The 18140-nt window shown below is 45.4% G+C and overlaps 1 protein-coding gene across 1 annotated transcript in view; it reads right to left on the reverse strand.

Annotated features, from left to right (window-relative positions):
* Positions 1-18140, reverse strand: part of LOC112231358 (gamma-aminobutyric acid receptor subunit alpha-3-like) — a 142017-nt gene that overhangs the window by 86756 nt on the left and 37121 nt on the right. Inside the window, exons 3-4 of the mRNA XM_042311610.1 lie at positions 4570-4691; positions 2313-2383 (exon numbers count right to left, since the gene is read on the reverse strand). Of these exons, the coding sequence (XP_042167544.1) occupies positions 2313-2383; positions 4570-4691 (193 nt within the window). The remainder of the gene's footprint in view (positions 1-2312; positions 2384-4569; positions 4692-18140) is intronic.

Raw genomic sequence — 18140 nt, forward strand, 5'->3', positions numbered from 1 at the left:
AAGGATGATTATGATAATGTTAACCTAACTAATTGTTGCTTTGTAATTCAACTACGGTTTATGCCCCATATTATGTAGCCGATTGCACTCTGATTTCTTCTCACTATTAGTAGATGAGGGCCTGCCTGTGCAGAATGAGCAGAGCCGCTGCATGGCTTGGGTGATTCATCTTACATGCCAAACCAATTGTGTGTGTGATTAAGAGGCATGCGATTCCTCCAGGCCCGCCCCATAACCAATTTCCTGATCTCTAAAATGAACCCATTCCAATTCTAAGCAGCTGAATTGTTGTGTCACTGAATGGAAAAGGGATGTCTGAATATGTACAAGTGTAGGATCTTAATTTGATCACTCAGTTGCAGGAGAACTTTCCAGCAATGCAGGACATTTTAAACTTGTGTATTTAGGTTTAAAAAGGCTTCTGAAGTTTGTAATTTCCATTTTGTAATCTCTCTTCTGAAAAATGTATCAACCCCTACAAAATGTGTCCATGAATTATAATCCACATAATAATTTACATTTTTTGTTGCTGCAGGATTATTTTCCTGCTGTAGCAAACTGGCTCAAATTAAGATATTACATGTGTACAGTACCAGTCAAAAGTTTGGACAGGGCTGTATAAGGGCTATTTGACCAAGAAGAAGAGTGGTGGAGTGCTGAATCAGATGACCTCGCCTCCACAATCACCAGAACTCCAGAATCACCCAATCGAGATGGTTTGGGATGAGTTGGAATGCAGAGTGAAGGAAAAGCAGCCAACATCAAGGCAAAGGGTGGCTATTTGGAGAATCTCAAATATAAAATATATTTTGATTTGTTTAACACTTTTTTGGTTACTACAGGATTCCATATGTGTTATTTCATAGTTTTGATGTCTTCACTATTATTTGACAATGTAGAAAATAGTAAAAATACAGAAAAACCCTTGATTGAGTCGGTGTCCTAAAACTTTTGTACCGGTACACCCTGTAAAAAGCCTCTCTCTCTATCAGGTTTGTCCAAACTTTTGACAGGAACTGTATCTGCATAAAAAGCCATTCTCCACTTGTTAGGTAGCCAATAGGCTCTGAAAAGGGGAGCATTAACTAGATTCAGCCGGGGACGATTTATTTTGAGCGGAGGGTTGGGGGGGCCGGAACATAATTACAAATTATTTGTAGACAGCAGTTTGACTGCATCCCAAACTTGCTCAATGGGTGACATGTCTGGTGAGTATGCAGGCCATAGAAGAACTGGGACATTTTCAGCTTCCAGGAACTTTGTACAGATCCTTGCGACATGGGGCCTTCCATTATCATGCTGAAACATGAGGTGATGGCATCGGATGAATGGCACGACAATGGGCCAGGATCTCGTCACGGTATCTCTGTGCATTCAACTTGCCATCGATAAAATGCAATTGTGTTCATTGTCCATAGTTTATGCCTGCCCATACGGTAACCCCAACATGGGGCACTCTGTTCACAACATTGACATCAGCAAACCACTCGCCCACACAACGCCATACACTTGGTCTGCAGTTGTGAGGCCATTTGGACGTACTGCCAAATTCTCTTAAATGGAGGACGCTTATGGTCGTGTAATGAACATGCAATACTCTGGCAACAGCTCTAGTGGACACTCCTGCAGTCAGCATGCCAATTGCACGGCCCCTAAAAACTTGAGACATCTGTGGCATTGTGTTGTGTGACAGAATTTAACATTTTAGAGTGGCCTTTTATTGTCCCCAGCAAAAGGGGAACCTTTGTAATGATCATGCTGTTTAATCAGCTTCTTGATATACCACACCTAACAGGGATGTAAACAAATTTGAGCACCACATTTGAGAGAAATAAGCTTTTTGAGCCTGTAGAAGATTTCTAGAATATTTTATTTCAGCTCATGAAACATGGGACCAACACTTTACCTGTTGCATTTATATTTTTATTCAGTGTATTATGAGCTGAAATGAAAGATTCTAGAAATGTTCCATTAAATTAAAACAACATTAGCCTCAGCCACATTCATGGCCTACAACCGATGATGTCATGTTTAGCCAGTCACTCACTATAGGATGGTCGATATGCAGTACAGCCCAGGGCAAGATGCTTGCAGCATTAAGTTAGCAGGTATGGATAGTCCAATCAATGTGACCTTACCTTAAAAACTCCTTCTCTATGTATTACATAATTACAACAGTTTTGTCTCAAATATAGTATAAATGACACAAAAAAAAGAGATTTGGGGTGAATTATTTGATAAGTCATGCTGGTCCTATAGGGGTCACATTCTGAGGATCTGGGTGCCGGACAGTACAGTAATATATCACTCACCATGTCTGTGTCTGACACTGGTCCAAAGCTGGTCACGTAGATATTTGTCCTCACCTCCGTCACACTCTCTGCTTGGACATGAGGAGAAGACAGAGGTAGAGTTTAAGTACCTTCCTTAAGGGACAGAGGTGTGCTCCATCTAAGATGGTTACCAGTCCTTATCGGACCCCCAGGCCGTACTGCTGTTCTGTCTACTTCAGGTTGGTTGTTGATGTCAATTTAGTGAAGTCAGCTCACTTTCCAAAACAAAATCCAATGACAGAGTCAGAAACATGAATGTTTGATGTCTCACCACTCAACCAAACAAGGCTGAACCTATGGAGGTAGCGAGGCTTTGATTGAGGTTGTTTTTAGGGAGAGTGTTTGCATCATTATCACGGTCACAAACTGAGATGAGAAATCACAGGAATAATGAGGGTTGGCAGGACCACATTAAAATCATATTTAGGCCTGTTCACAGGGACTTGTTTGTATTGGTGTCAGATGATGCTATTCACTGTGCATTATACTAATGCACTCTATTGTGTATAATCCTTTAACTGGGAGCGCTTCCTATCTGCACAGTCTGGGTAAACAACATTTCCTGTGTAATTGGGTGAAATGTGCAGTTTCAGAATAGAGTTAAGGACTGGAGATGAAACACAGACAGACTGCCAAAAGTCTGCTGCACATGAGTCATCCTAAATGCGATGACGGAAGTGGTGGGAATCACCTTTTACTTATAAGGTTTCCAATTACCAATTACTTTCCAATTCACTTTCATTTTATCGATTGCAGGATGTAAATGAACGAGGGGCTTTGATATAAGGCTGTGAGTGGTCTGCCAGTCGTTGCTCCGAGACTGAGTGAAACCGATGGAATGCTTCCAGAACATGCCGCTATGGAATCTAGAGTTCCCCTGGCAACATAACATTGGCCATTAATCAAAATGCACATGCCGAGGGCTTTGGAATACAGAATACGTCCAACACATTTGGAGGGCACCTGAAATTTCTCTGTTTGGGAGGTCGGAGACTCATGAAAAGTGCATAGGTGGCAGAGCTAGTGTGGCGACAGATTTATCATACTAGTGGGCGTGGAATGGAGCCAGGGTGCTCACCACTGTCAGCTTAAAACATCACATGGATTTCATGTTCACACTCTCATAGACCTCTGACTGAGAATTCAAAATCACTTATAATAAGCTCCATTTAAAAAAAATCCACAATAAATGTAAAATCATTAGCACATGGTCTCATCACCACCCTAATGATGATGTAGCATTAGATGATGTAGCGTTAGCATTAGCTGATGTAGCATTAGCATTAGCTGATGTAGCATTAGCTGATGTAGCATTAGCTAATGTAGCATTAGCATTAGCTGATGTAGCATTAGCACTGCTTCCGCCAGGACAGGGCAGGGCCGTCCCCAGTGGGCAGGAAATCAGAGCTCTGCTGGACATCTGAGATCTGAAGACAGGGCTTGCAAGCCAAGTGTCAAGAAGCTGCTGTTTTTAATTGGGTCTTTGTGGCATTCTGTTGGCGATAACCATCTCCTTGTGAGGAGGATCAATAATTTCACTGTTCCTAAAAGCAATATGTTCAAGATCTGAAGAGATGTAGCATACTTTCACTGTGATCAGGGAAACTGAGCTGTTAATGACACCACTGTATGGCTCTGAAGGATCAATGGAGGTCAAGCTGACAAGGGACCCAATTGTTCATGGGGTCACAGCTCCAAATCCATCACTGCACACCACGGCTAGCTTCCTGGCTCGGTGAGCCTGGGCTGTCAATGCGGGGAGGTAGGGAGGAGGAAGGGAGGAGAGGACTTGCAAGTGCTCTCTGTTTCAGTAGAGGCAGTGGTCAGTGGCTTGTTTCTAACTAGATGGATATTATTTGTACTTCACTCCTGATCCTGGGGCACTATATCGTGTGTTCAAGCTTTTGTCCCAGACCAGCACTAACACACCTGATTCAACTAGTGAAGGTCTTTATGATTAGCAGATTGATTCTTCAAGTTAAAACTAGCTTTAATAGTTTTGGGTAGTAGAGGCAGACAGACATTGCAAAAAGGTAATATGCTAGCTAGCTGATGATCTCTTTGAAGCAATATAATGTATGTTTCAAAGACCATTTTATTAAAGTGGTGGATGGCAGACTCAGCAGCTTAGAGAGAATCCTACACATTGTTTGTGGCAGAGCCCAAAAGGCACTATTAGCAGTATGTCTGGCTCTGGTAGAGGTGGGTAGTGTCTTCGCTCAACAAACCAGCCTACCTCCTAGTCCGGGGCGAAGCCGGTTGTCGTAGCCATCCAGAAGTCTGTCCAGGATCCGGGTGAAAATAGTGATGTTGTCTCTACTGTCATCAGGCATCGGCTCTCTGTGCCCAACCACTGCCCTGCAGGCAGAGAGAGAGAGAGAGAGAGAGAGAGAGAGAGAGAGATTTAAATTAAACAGCAGACATCTTTGAGTCTCTCCTGTACCAGTGGTTCCTCAGACTAGTCATGAGAAATACAGCTCCACCTGAACACCACGTGTCTGGCTGTCCACAGCTTCCCTCTGCACTAGTAATGAATATCCTTTTTACTACGAGCTCAGGCCAGACTATTGGAGGAACTACTGTTGTTTCAAACCACAGAGAGCTGTAGGGGTAATTGAACCTCTTTCTAATTCAACCTTCACAGTCATCGCTACCGCAATGATTAAGACACAAACATGTTGGGGTTTAATTTGAGGTGCTGTGTGGCAGCACACCACTCTCAGACATGGAAAGACCGATTGAAGTCCAAAAGGATTAGTAAAGCCTGTCACAGAGCTGCTGCAAACTCTGCCTCGGGATTTCTTCCTCCTTCTTTCCACATAATATTGACAAAGTAGGTCCTAAATATGCAGTCAACCTCCGCTTCCTTAATTACCTTAAATATGACAAGTAATTATCTCGTTGTGGCCCTGGCCACCGTTCTTCAGTGAACAATGTTCTGGTGAGACGGAGGGCACCATAGATGCAGCACTGATGAGCTAATGAGTGCCATTTTCAAATCAAACCCAGACCCCCTGAGGGATTGCTCTCTGACCTGTCTCCAGGTGACCCCTATCAACAAGCATGTCCGATGGCCACTAACAGCTAACACTCACTTACATATAGGCATGCACCACACACAAGCACACTCATATGAACACACATACTTTTGGTAATGTAGTGTATGTGGACACCTGCTCATCGAACATCTCATTAATATGGAGTTGGTCCCCCCTTTGCTGCTATAACAGCCTCCACTCTTCTGGGAACAACTAGATGTTGTAACCTTGCTGCAGGGATTTGCTTCCATTCAGCCACGAGAGCATTAGTGAGGTTGGGCACTGATGTTGGGCGATTAGGCCTGGCTCGCATTCGGTGTTCCAATTCATCCCAAAGGTGTTCGATGGGGTTGAGGTCAGGGCTCTGTGCAGGCCAGTCAAGTTCTTCCACACCGATCTCAACAAACGATTTCTGTATGGACCTCACTTTGTGCTCGGGGGCATTGTCATGCTGAAACGGGAAAGGGCCTTCCCCAAACTGTTGCCACAAAGTTGGAAGCACAGAATAATCTAGAATGTCATTGTATGCTCTAGCATTAAGATTTCTCTTCACTGGAACTAAGGGGCCTAACCAGAACCATGATGAACAGCCCCAGAACATTATTCCTCCCGTACCAAACTTTACAGTTGGCACTGTGCATTCAGGCAGATAGCGTTCTCCTGGCAACCGCCAAACCCAGAATCGACTGTCGGACTGCCAGATGGTGAAGCGTGATTCATCACTCCAGAGAACAAGTTTCCACTGATCCAGAATCTAATGGCGGCGAGATTTACACTACTCCAGCCAACGCTCGGCATTGCGCATGGTGATGTGTGCGGATGCTCGGCCCTGGAAACCCATTTCATTAAGCTCCTGACAAACTGTTCTTGTGCCGATGTTGCTTCCAGAGGCAGTTTGGAACTTGGTAGTGATGGTGCAACCGAGGACAGGCGATTTTTACGCATTACACGCTTCAGCACTCAGCGGTCCCATTCTGTGAGCTTGTGTAGCCTACCACTTCACGGCTGAGCCGTTGTTGCTCCAAGATGTTTTCACTTCACAATAACAACACTTACACTTGACCGGGGCAGCTCTAGCAGGGCAGAAATTTGACAAACTGACTTGTGGAAAGGTGGCATCTAAGACGGTGCCACATTGAAAGTCACTAAGCTCTTCAATAAGGCCATTCTACTGCCAATGTTCGTCTATGGAGATTGCATGGCTGTGTGTTCAATTTCATACACCTGTCAGCAACGGGTGTGGCTGGAATAGCCAAAACCACTCATTTGAAAGGGTGTCCACATACTTTTGTATATATAGTGTACAACTTTACATGGGCATGTCGATGTGCATTCAAACAAATTATACAGTTATATCTACCATTTACATAGTACACTTCGTGGATTAACATGCACAAGTCCTCAACTGGCAGACAGACTAGGAATTGTGTTGTTTCAAGGGATGGGTACATTGGCTGTACCTCTGAAATCTCCTTGTCAGTGTACCAGTACTAACAGCACTGTTAAGACAATGTCAAAAAGGAAAAGGAAACTTTAATGATGACAGCAGGACAGACAGAACCGAAACAAGAACATCACTGTTGTACGCGCGCGTGTGTGCGTGTGCGTGTGTGTGTGCGTGTGCGTGTGCGTGCGCGTGCGCGTGCGCGTGCGCGCGTGCGCGCGTGCGTGCGTGCGTGCGCGTGTGTGTGTGTGCGTGTGTGTGTGTGTGTGTGTACGCGCGCGTGTGTCCAGGTGTATCCACGCCTGCGTGCGTGTGGCACCTTGACGTATTAACTACTATTTGTGTTTCATATCCAATCATCTCAGACGCCAGTCAAAGCCAAAGGGGCCTCTGCTGAAAATGAGGCAGCTCTGATTGATAGAGAGAAAGAGCTGAAAAAAAAGAACTCCACCGACATCTAATTCAATTCCTTGAGCTTAAAGCGGGGATACATATAGACCCTCTGCATCCAAAGAGGATCGCTCTCTCTCTCTCTGTTGCCACATTTATACAATAAACCATTTTTCCATAATGTTATCGAGCCAATTAAGAAGGAATATCAACGTAACCAAGCAAAATGCGGTTTTCATCAAAATAATACATTCTTGCGAACTATGACCTACATAATAAACAAATTTAAATATGTCGCAAGAGAAAATATAATTTGGCCTTGACATTTTTACTCGTTTGACTGCTATGATTAAGCAATAAGGCACGAGGGGGTATGGCATATGGCCAATATACCACGACTAAGGGTTGTTAGTGACCCCCGAGTGGTGCAGTGGTCTAAGGCACTGAATCTCAATGCTTGAGGTGTCACTACAGACCCTGGTTTGATCCTGAGCTGTATCACAACTGGCCATGATTGGGAGTCCCATAGGGTGGCGCACAATTTGCCCAGCGTCGTCCGAGTTAAGGGAGGGTTTGGCTGGGGTAGGCCGTCATTGTAAAATAAGAATTTGTTCTTAATGGACTTGCATGGTTAAATAAATAAAAATATTTAGCATTGCGGAGTGCCTGGATACAGCTGTTAGCTGTGGTATATTAGCCATATACCACAAACCACTAGGGTGCCTTATTGCTATTATTGTCACGCCCTGACTGTAGAGATCCTTTTATTCTCTATTTTTGTTTGTTTGGTCAGGGTGTAACTCGGGTGGGAAAGTCTATGCTTTCTGGTTCCTTGTTTTTGGCCGGGTATGATTCTCAATCAGGGACAGCTGTCTATCATACTTAGGCAGCCTTTTTTCCATTTCTCAAAGTGGGTTGTCGTCTTTGTTAGTGGCGTGTATAGCCTTGCAGAGCTTCACGTTCGTTTTGCTGTTTATTGTTTTGTTGGTGACATTTAAAATAAAAGAATGTATGCTTACCACGCTGCACCTTGGTCCGGTCATTTCCTTGACGACGATCGTGGCAGAACAACCCACCACAAATGGACCATGCGGCATGGCTGGGAGGAGCAGACAGAGTGGACATGGGAAGACATTCTGGAAGAAAAGGGATCCTGGACGTGGGAGGAGATCCTGGCTGGAAAGGATCGCCTGCCGTGGAAGCAGGTGGAAGCAGTGAGGAAGGCGGAAGCAGCTAGTAAAGGGGCCCAGCGTTACACACAGGGTCACGGCTGGCAAGGAAGACCGGGAGCCACTCCCAACATTTTCTTAGATAGCTCCGCCAACCTCCCCGTGCTTACGGTAGGGAGCGTGGTACTGGTCAGGCACCGTGTTATGCGGTGAAGTGCACGGTGTCTCCAGTGCGCGTTCACAGCCCGGTGCGCTCTGAGCCAGCTCTCCGCATGTGTCGTGCTAGAGTGGGCGGATGGTGCCAGCATAGCGCTCCTGGTCACCGGTGCGCCTCTTCAGCCCAGGGTATCCTGCGCCAGCACAGCGCTCCTGGTCTCCGGTGCGCCTCTTCGGCCCAGGGTATCCTGCGCCGGCTCTGCGCACCGTGTCTCCGGTGCGCTGTCACAACCCAGTGCGTCCTGTGCTCCGCACGTGCCGGGCCAAAGTGGGCATTCAGCCAGGACGAGTGGTGCCACCTTTAAGCACCAAATCTCCAGCACTCCCCCACAGCCCAGTTTGACCTGTGCCTGCTCCACGGACCAGGCCTCCAGTATGTCTCCCCAGCCTGGTGAGTCCTGTGCCTGCTCCAAGAACCAGACCTCCAGTAGGTTTCCCCAGCCTGGTGAGTCCTGTGCCTGTTCAACGGGCCAGTGCGGGGCCTGCAGCGAGGGTCCCCAGTCCGGGGCCTGCAGCGAGGGTCCCCAGTCCGGGGCCTGCGGCGAGAGTCCCCAGTCCGGGGTCGGCGACGATCGTCCCCGCACCAGAGGCGCCACCAAAGTGGGGGGAGCCAGAGGCGGAGTGGGGTCTGCGTCCTGCACCAGAGCCGCCACCAAGATTGATGCCCACCCGGACCCTACCCTATAGTGTCAGGTTTGCGGCCGGAGTCCACACCTTTGGAGGGGGGGGGGATTCTTTAGGAATCTCAGACGATACAAAAGAGAGGTTCAACAGACTAGTAATAGGGGTTGCGACAATGGCGGCGAATCATTTTTGGAAGAGAGGGTTCAGATTATCTAGCCCAGCTGATTTGTAGGGATCCAGATTTTACAGCTCTTTCAGGACATCAGCTGTCTTGATTTGGGTGAAGGAGAAGCAAGGGGGGCTTGGGCCAGTTGCTGCGGGGGGTACAGAACTGTTGGGGGTTGGGGTAGCCAGGTGGAAATGCTTATTGAAATTCTCTATTATCGTGGATTTATCGGTGGTGACAGTGTTTCCTAGCCTCAGTGCAGTGGGCAGCTGAGAGGAGGTTCTCTTATTCTCCATGGACTTTACAGTGTCCCAAAACTTTTGGGAATTAGTGCTGCAGGATGCAAATTTCTGTTTGAAAAAGCTTGCCTTAGCTTTCCTAACTGACTGTGTATATTGATTCCTGACTTCCCTGAAAAGTTGCATAACGCTGGCGACTATTCAAATCAAATCAAATCAAATTTTATTTGTCACATACACATGGTTAGCAGATGTTAATGCGAGTGTAGCGAAATGACAACAAGTAATCTAACTAACAATTCCAAAACTACTGTCTTATACACAGTGTAAGGGGATAAAGAATATGTACATAAGGATATATGAATGAGTGATGGTACAGAGCAGCATAGGCAAGATACAGTAGCTGATATCGAGTACAGTATATACATATGAGATGAGTATGTAAACAAAGTGGCATAGTTAAAGTGGCTAGTGATACATGTATTACATAAGGATGCAGTCGATGATATAGAGTACAGTATATACGTATGCATATGAGATGAATAATGTAGGGTAAGTAACATTATATAAGGTAGCATTGTTTATATATTTACATCATTTCCCATCAATTCCCATTATTAAAGTGGCTGGAGTTGAGTCAGTGTCATTGTCAGTGTGTTGGCAGCAGCCACTCAATGTTAGTGGTGGCTGTTTAACAGTCTGATGGCCTTGAGATAGAAGCTGTTTTTCAGTCTCTCGGTCCCAGCTTTGATGCACTTGTACTGACCTCGCCTTCTGGATGATAGCGGGGTGAACAGGCAGTGGCTCGGGTGGTTGATGTCCTTGATGATCTTTATGGCCTTCCTGTAACATCGGGTGGTGTAGGTGTCCTGGAGGGCAGGTAGTTTGCCCCGGTGATGCGTTGTGCAGACCTCACTACCCTCTGGAGAGCCTTACGGTTGAGGGCGGAGCAGTTGCCGTACCAGGCGGTGATACAGCCCGCCAGGATGCTCTCGATTGTGCATCTGTAGAAGTTTGTGAGTGCTTTTGGTGACAAGCCGAATTTCTTCAGCCTCCTGAGGTTGAAGAGGCGCTGCTGCGCCTTCTTCACGATGCTGTCTGTGTGAGTGGACCAATTCAGTTTGTCTGTGATGTGTATGCCGAGGAACTTAAAACTTGCTACCCTCTCCACTACTGTTCCATCGATGTGGATAGGGGGGTGTTCCCTCTGCTGTTTCCTGAAGTCCACAATCATCTCCTTAGTTTTGTTGACGTTGAGTGTGAGGTTATTTTCCTGACACCACACTCCGAGGGCCCTCACCTCCTCCCTGTAGGCCGTCTCGTCGTTGTTGGTAATCAAGCCTACCACTGTTGTGTCGTCCGCAAACTTGATGATTGAGTTGGAGGCGTGCGTGGCCACGCAGTCGTAGGTGAACAGGGAGTACAGGAGAGGGCTCAGAACGCACCCTTGTGGGGCCCCAGTGTTGAGGATCAGCGGGGAGGATATGTTGTTGCCTACCCTCACCACCTGGGGGCGGCCCGTCAGGAAGTCCAGTACCCAGTTGCACAGGGCGGGGTCGAGACCCAGGGTCTCGAGCTTGATGACGAGCTTGGAGGGTACTATGGTGTTGAATGCCGAGCTGTAGTCGATGAACAGCATTCTCACATAGGTATTCCTCTTGTCCAGATGGGTTAGGGCAGTGTGCAGTGTGGTTGAGATTGCATCGTCTGTGGACCTATTTGGGCGGTAAGCAAATTGGAGTGGGTCTAGGGTGTCAGGTAGGGTGGAGGTGATATGGTCCTTGACTAGTCTCTCAAAGCACTTCATGATGACGGATGTGAGTGCTACGGGTAGTTACGGGTAGTCGTTTAGCTCAGTTACCTTAGCTTTCTTGGGAACAGGAACAATGGTGGCCCTCTTGAAGCATGTGGGAACAGCAGACTGGTATAGGGATTGATTGAATATGTCCGTAAACACACCGGCCAGCTGGTCTGCGCATGCTCTGAGGGCGCGGCTGGGGATGCCGTCTGGGCCTGCAGCCTTGCGAGGGTTAACACGTTTAAATGTCTTACTCACCTCGGCTGCAGTGAAGGAGAGACCGCATGTTTTCATTGCAGGCCGTGTCAGTGGCACTGTATTGTCCTCAAAGCGGGCAAAAAAGTTATTTAGTCTGCCTGGGAGCAAGACATCCTGGTCCGTGACTGGGCTGGATTTCTTCCTGTAGTCCGTGATTGACTGTAGACCCTGCCACATGCCTCTTGTGTCTGAGCCGTTGAATTGAGATTCTACTTTGTCTCTGTACTGACGCTTAGCTTGTTTGATAGCCTTGCGGAGGGAATAGCTGCACTGTTTGTATTCAGTCATGTTACTAGACACCTTGCCCTGATTAAAAGCAGTGGTTCGCGCTTTCAGTTTCACACGAATGCTGCCATCAATCCACGGTTTCTGGTTAGGGAATGTTTTAATCGTTGCTATGGGAACGACATCTTCAACGCACGTTCTAATGAACTCGCACACCGAATCAGTGTATTCGTCAATATTGTTATCTGACGCAATACGAAACATCTCCCAGTCCACGTGATGGAAGCATGTTGGTTAGAGCTGCCTTGCCCTATAAAAACACTCACAAAATGTGAGTTTGCTATTCACACGAAGCATTGCCTGATGTGAACCATGCCTCAAACAAAAGATCTCATAAGACCTAAGATTAAGAATTGTTGATCTGGAAAGGGTTACAAAAGTATCTCTAAAAGCCTTGATGTTCATCAGTCCACGGTAAGACAAATTGTCTATAAATTGAGAAAGTTCAGCACTGTTGCTACTCACACTGGGAGTGGCTGTCCTGCAAAGATGACTGCAAGAGCACAGCGCAGAATGCTCAATGAGGTTAAGAAGAATCCTAGAGTGTCAGCTAAAGACTTACAGGAATCTCTCTAGAACATGCTAACATCTCTGTTGACGAGTCTAGGATAAGTAAAGCATTAAACAAGAATGGTGTTCATGGGAGAACACCACGGAAGAAGCCACTGCTGTCCAAAAAAAACATTGCTGCACTTCTGAAGTTTGCAAAAGTGCACCTGGATGTTCCACAGCGCTACTGGCAAAATATTCTGTGGACAGATGAAGCTACAGTTGAGTTGTTTGGAAGGAACACACAACACTATGTGTGGAGAAAAAGGCTCAGGCTCAGTTTGTTTTCTTTGTGGGTCTGTGTAATCTGAGGGAAATATGTCTCTCTAATATGGTCATACATTTGGCAGGAGGTTAGGAAGTGCAGCTCAGTTTCCACCTCATTTTGTGGGTAGTGTGCACATGTCTTCTCTTGAGAGCCAGTTCTGCCTACGGTGACCTTTCTCAATAGCAAGGCTATGCTCACTGAGTCTGTACATAGTGTCATGACGTTGCCCTCTTTGGGTATAGCAAGCCCCATCTCCCTCTTCCTGCCTCCCCTTGCCTCCTTCAACTAGGCTGCTGTGGTCAGAGAGAGGTCGTAAATTTCTGAAAAGACGATGCCACATGGCCACATAGTATAAGAGGCAGAGTCAATTTTCATAGAGCACGAAGGAATTTCTTCCACTTCACAGAACTTGATGTACGAACAAATTTCATGTTCCGAAGAAAGATTAAAAGATCGGTGAAGAATCCAGCTACAAACTGGTCCGTTTGTTACAACTTGGGGAAGCTCATGGGAGACGGTGTGGCCACATAACCATAACGCTGTTTAAGTAATCGCCTCAGATATGAGGTTTACATCTAATTGTTGTATAAGATGAATGAGGGAGTATGATACTGTTTGTAAAATTGTGTAATATGATTTTGGACTGTTTAATGAAGGAAAATACAATTCCCTTTTGATTTGAACGAAATCAGAGGACCGCCCCTGAGCCCAGTTGGGGTCAGGCATCCTGGGACAGCCCCTTTTCTGCAATTCTGAATAAAACCCAACTTTGAGAAATTATCACCAGACCATGTTTTTCTCCATTAGGAGAGGACGAAGGTTGTAGACCATTGCTGAATCTTTTAACCATACCACGTGGTTAAACTCTTAGACTATCGATACCGACAGAATAAGAACAAGTCTTTGATATTAATTACTAGTCTGCAGCTAGGAATTCGGTATCATTGAACGCAAAGAACGACAACTGCCAAAACATCCATTCTACAACAACATGAATGAATGTCGCTCTGAACTATCCCCTCTAACCAAGACAGAGAGAGAGAAGAACAAAACTCTTCAACAGAAACAAAATTTCAACAAAGATCCCAACGACACGATGAGCGTAAATATATATATTGATTGCAATTGTTCCCGAATGAGTGAGCATTCATCTGCAAAGGATTAGCATTTCAATTGTTATAATTATCAACTGTGTAGTGTCTCATCTCAGTTGACCCCCACTTCCCCTTTTGTCTAACAAGCCGCGATGCCGGTTTAGCCCACTAGGGCACATTCCCCTATCATTTCTTGTAACCACATTTACCTTGTTTGTTTGTTTATGCATTTCTGTGAATTACTTAGTTAGTAATAAATAAATGATTTAAGACAATTGATGTATGGATGACACATAGCGAAGACTGGATTCGTGCAGATAACCAACAATTTACGTTTGGAATGAGACTAACGTGAGGTAAAGTAAATAATTCATTAATTCGAAGACTAATTGATCAGATAAAATATCTGAAAAGTTATTTAAGGAAATGATAACTTTGTAATTTGAATATTTTTCCTTGGTTCCCTGACTTCCTAGTTAATTACAGTTACATGATTAATCAGTTGATCGCGTAATACAAATTACAGAGAATATTTGATAAAAACTATAAGTCTTCAATAAAGACACGACAATAGTCAAACCTTTTCTTAATTTTGGGTCAGTCACAGTGGTCAGGTATTCTGCCACTGTGCGCTCTCTGTTTAGGGCCAAATAGCCTTCTAGTTTGCTCAGTTTTTTTGTTAATTCTTTCCAATGTGTCAAGTAATTACCCCCTACTGCCACCCATCACCACCAAGGGCAACCCCCTCCCTTAGCCAACCCCCTCACACACCTCCTCAGCTGAGCCCACCACCAAGGGCAACCCCCTCCCTACCCAGCACAACCCTCTCACACACCTCCTCAGCCGAGCCCACCACCAACCTATAGATACTGGTATGCAGCATATCATAAGACATGCCTGCTAACATTTAGTGGCTTCACAATATGACAGATTTATTTTGTTTGCCCTGTCTTTTCAGTGTCTTCCAGTTGTCTGTGCTCAGAGGAGATAAGGTGTCCAGGAGAGAAAGGGAACAAGTTGAACAATGGTTGCTAATGCAGCTTTGATTGACTCAGGGGACAGATGCTAAGTCTCAGCTCACTAATGATGAACAACATTTCTGTGCATTCTTCTTTTATCGACTTGAAGCTAATGAGGTCTTGATGAGTATTGGGCGCCCTCTTTTGAAGAGGACTCACTGCTCTGAAAACTCAGCTCAGACTTTTATTAGGAGTCCTTATGAAGCTCTGCTTGTGTTGCCTCTCTGGCCTTGCAGACAGATGAATATAACGGTCAACCACTGCATCTTAAAAAGTTTAAAGTCCTATAAAAAAGGGAGCGAGGGAGAGGGTGAGAAAGAAAAGGAAAGTGTCAGAAAATGAGTACAAATACATAGAGCCAGAGAAACAGAGTAATATAAGATTATACTATTCCCTGCTCCATTCTGCTGGCGCATCACATCTACCAGGGAGCAGCGACTAAAACCATTTGTTTGCTTTCCCCTTTTCTCCTAAAACCAGCTACAGAATCAGATGCCATAGAAAACAGCTCTGCTAATTTCTATAAAGCTATCCAGGAAACTGGAACAAACAGCACGCTAAACAAGCAGCTTTATAAAACACAAACCAATGTGTTTATCTTGCCATTACCAAACTGACATGGGTCATGTCTGTGGGATGTTGTGAATGAGTCACAGGAACATAAAATCATGTCTCACTTATAGACGGCAAACATATGTGTCCCCATCTGTCCAGACAGCGGTGGGGTCTAGTTGCCTACCCCTGTCATACACATTCTCTGGGTGTTGGAGGCAGTTTTAATGCATCTAGCTCTTCATACATCATGTTTAAGTGAATGAGCTAGTTAAAATTGCATGATCCAAAATAGACTTGGGGCGTAGACCAATAACTCTTTAGAATAAAACCTCAATTTGATTGATCAGATCAATCAGAATCTGATCACCCTGCCAAACGCAAGTAAATGTCACCTGCTAGAAGGCGCTCTTCAATCTTCGTCTGCATGTTTAATGGGAGCGTTCTCTAGCCTCAACACAGAGCAGATCTATTAAAGGTGGTTTAGTACCTGACGTATTGGCAGCTTGCACCCTAAAGTACACCATTGGCCAATATACGACTCAGAAACAGTGGACTGACCCAGTGTACTGATCCAGAAGCCCTTGGCTCAAACACAATCTAGAAATCCATGGTTTGTCTATTGGATCTGCCTGAGTGTTGAGCCAAACCAGAGCCCTCTCTGCCCAGAGCCCTCTCTGCCCAGAGCCCTCTCTGCCCAGAGCCCTCTCTGCCCAGAGCCCTCTCTGCCCTCCACAGTCTGGCCAGCAGTCAAACACATTGCTCCTTGACTCTGGGGCCTCTGAGGAACATGTAACCTCTCTCACTTAACATCTCCCACTTAATAACTGACAATATCCTCTGACCACAACCCCATTCCAGTAGCTCCCCACTCCCCAGAAGTGACAGGTTAAAATAGGGTTAGGGCCCAAGAGCTTGGATATGCCTCCAATTGACGATCCTAGTCAGGCCCTGGAAGGTGACTCAACAAAGTGAGAGGACCAGCGCCTGTCAAAGCAGACAACATACAGATGGTACAGCCATACTGTAGTCAGACAAGCATGGTGAAATAACACCCCAGGGAGGATTGAAAAGAAAATGTTGCACTCACAAATGACTCTGATCTACAGCGGAGTGTTTTGTTTGTTTTTGTCCCTCAAACATTAAAGTGAGATGTGTCCTTGGTTTAGTGCCTTTGACTAAATGAACATCTACTGAGCAGAGTATCAATTAACAATTGTACATAAGCATGCATAAAAACGTTTTTTTCTTCTGTTGGGATAATTATCACTAACGTATTACTAAGGCAGAATGTAACTCCGAAAGGACTTTTTTCATATTCGTTTCATAATTATTTCAGTGAAACTTTCACCTTTTATGGAACGGCCCTGATTGTTAAGTGAACATTGTCTAACTGACTCACTTCCCAGAGAAATGTGTTCATGCTTTACTGAAGCGCTCTGTTCTACAGACACTTGGTATTGATGCTTCACTTATTTTCAGCTATTCCCTTGTGTTCAAGCCAATGAGGCATGTTGGCATACCAACAGACAAGGTGCTGCAGAATAATTGTCAGGCAGAGCATGCTCCAACAGACTGGGCTCATTGACTGGCTTTCAGATGGGAATCATATGTGAGTCCTGGTAGGATTTCAGCAGGGCTGTGTGGATCTGGAGGTGTGCCGGATCATACCAATAACTGTGCATTCCAACATAGGAGTTCACAGTGTATCACAAAACCAGAGTGGCTTCAACCAAACCAATGTGAAATTAGAGAAAACATACCACATAAAACTGAAAACATAATGTCACAAAATAGTGTCTATAGGAGAAAATAAAGTAAAATAATGTTCAATGTCTGTGAAATCATACTTGGCAGATTAAGGTGGGATCAATGACTAATGCAGCTCAATTTCATGGCAGTTTAACATGGCATAGCCATTCTCTGCAGCACACAAGGTGTTGAATCAGCCATTGAGTTGACTCACGTTACTGTTCAGTAAGGAGATGGACATCCATCCCCAGTTGCTCTGGAGCAGGTTGAGTTCTCTGTGTTCTCTGTGTTCAAAGTGCAGCTGTGCAGACACACCCTCTGGGGGATCCATTGCGACTCTAATCTGATTCACAGATGCCTGCTGGGACTATTCACCAATTAGGAACTTTGAAGCTGACGGATCAATTACTCAATATATATGAACACAATGCCGCTGTTAGTTACCCCCATCTGAAATTCTGGTAATTAGCCCAGAGATCAATAAACTGTGAGTAGGACAGAGAACTTGGGGAGATATGAAAGAATTTGCGATTGTTAAATCTCATGAATTAAATGTTCCCTGTGGATTATATGAGGGTGGTGCCTTGCTTCCTATTTTCTCCATTTCCATCTTAATGCTGAAAAAGAGAATCTTTGACAGGCAGCCAAGTCACCCAACCGCAGACAGAGAGGCTAACCAAGTGAATACATAACCCTAGCTCAGCCCTGTTACACATTAACCTTGACAATGCCACCGTATCGTTGACAGAATGGTCTCTGTCCACCAAATCACATCTCAAAGTGAGCCCTTCCATCCCGTGAATAATGCATGTGAGTTGGGGTGAGAAAGGGAGAGGAACCGGGGAACCTCAGAGGAGATGAATACACAGGAAAAGCTGGAGTGGATGTACAGCACCTTCCCCCTCATAGCCATTGATTAAGTGTCACTTTGTCCTGTGGAGTTGAA

This window comes from Oncorhynchus tshawytscha, linkage group LG33 (genome assembly GCF_018296145.1).
Source record: "Oncorhynchus tshawytscha isolate Ot180627B linkage group LG33, Otsh_v2.0, whole genome shotgun sequence".
Lineage (NCBI taxonomy): Eukaryota > Metazoa > Chordata > Actinopteri > Salmoniformes > Salmonidae > Oncorhynchus > Oncorhynchus tshawytscha.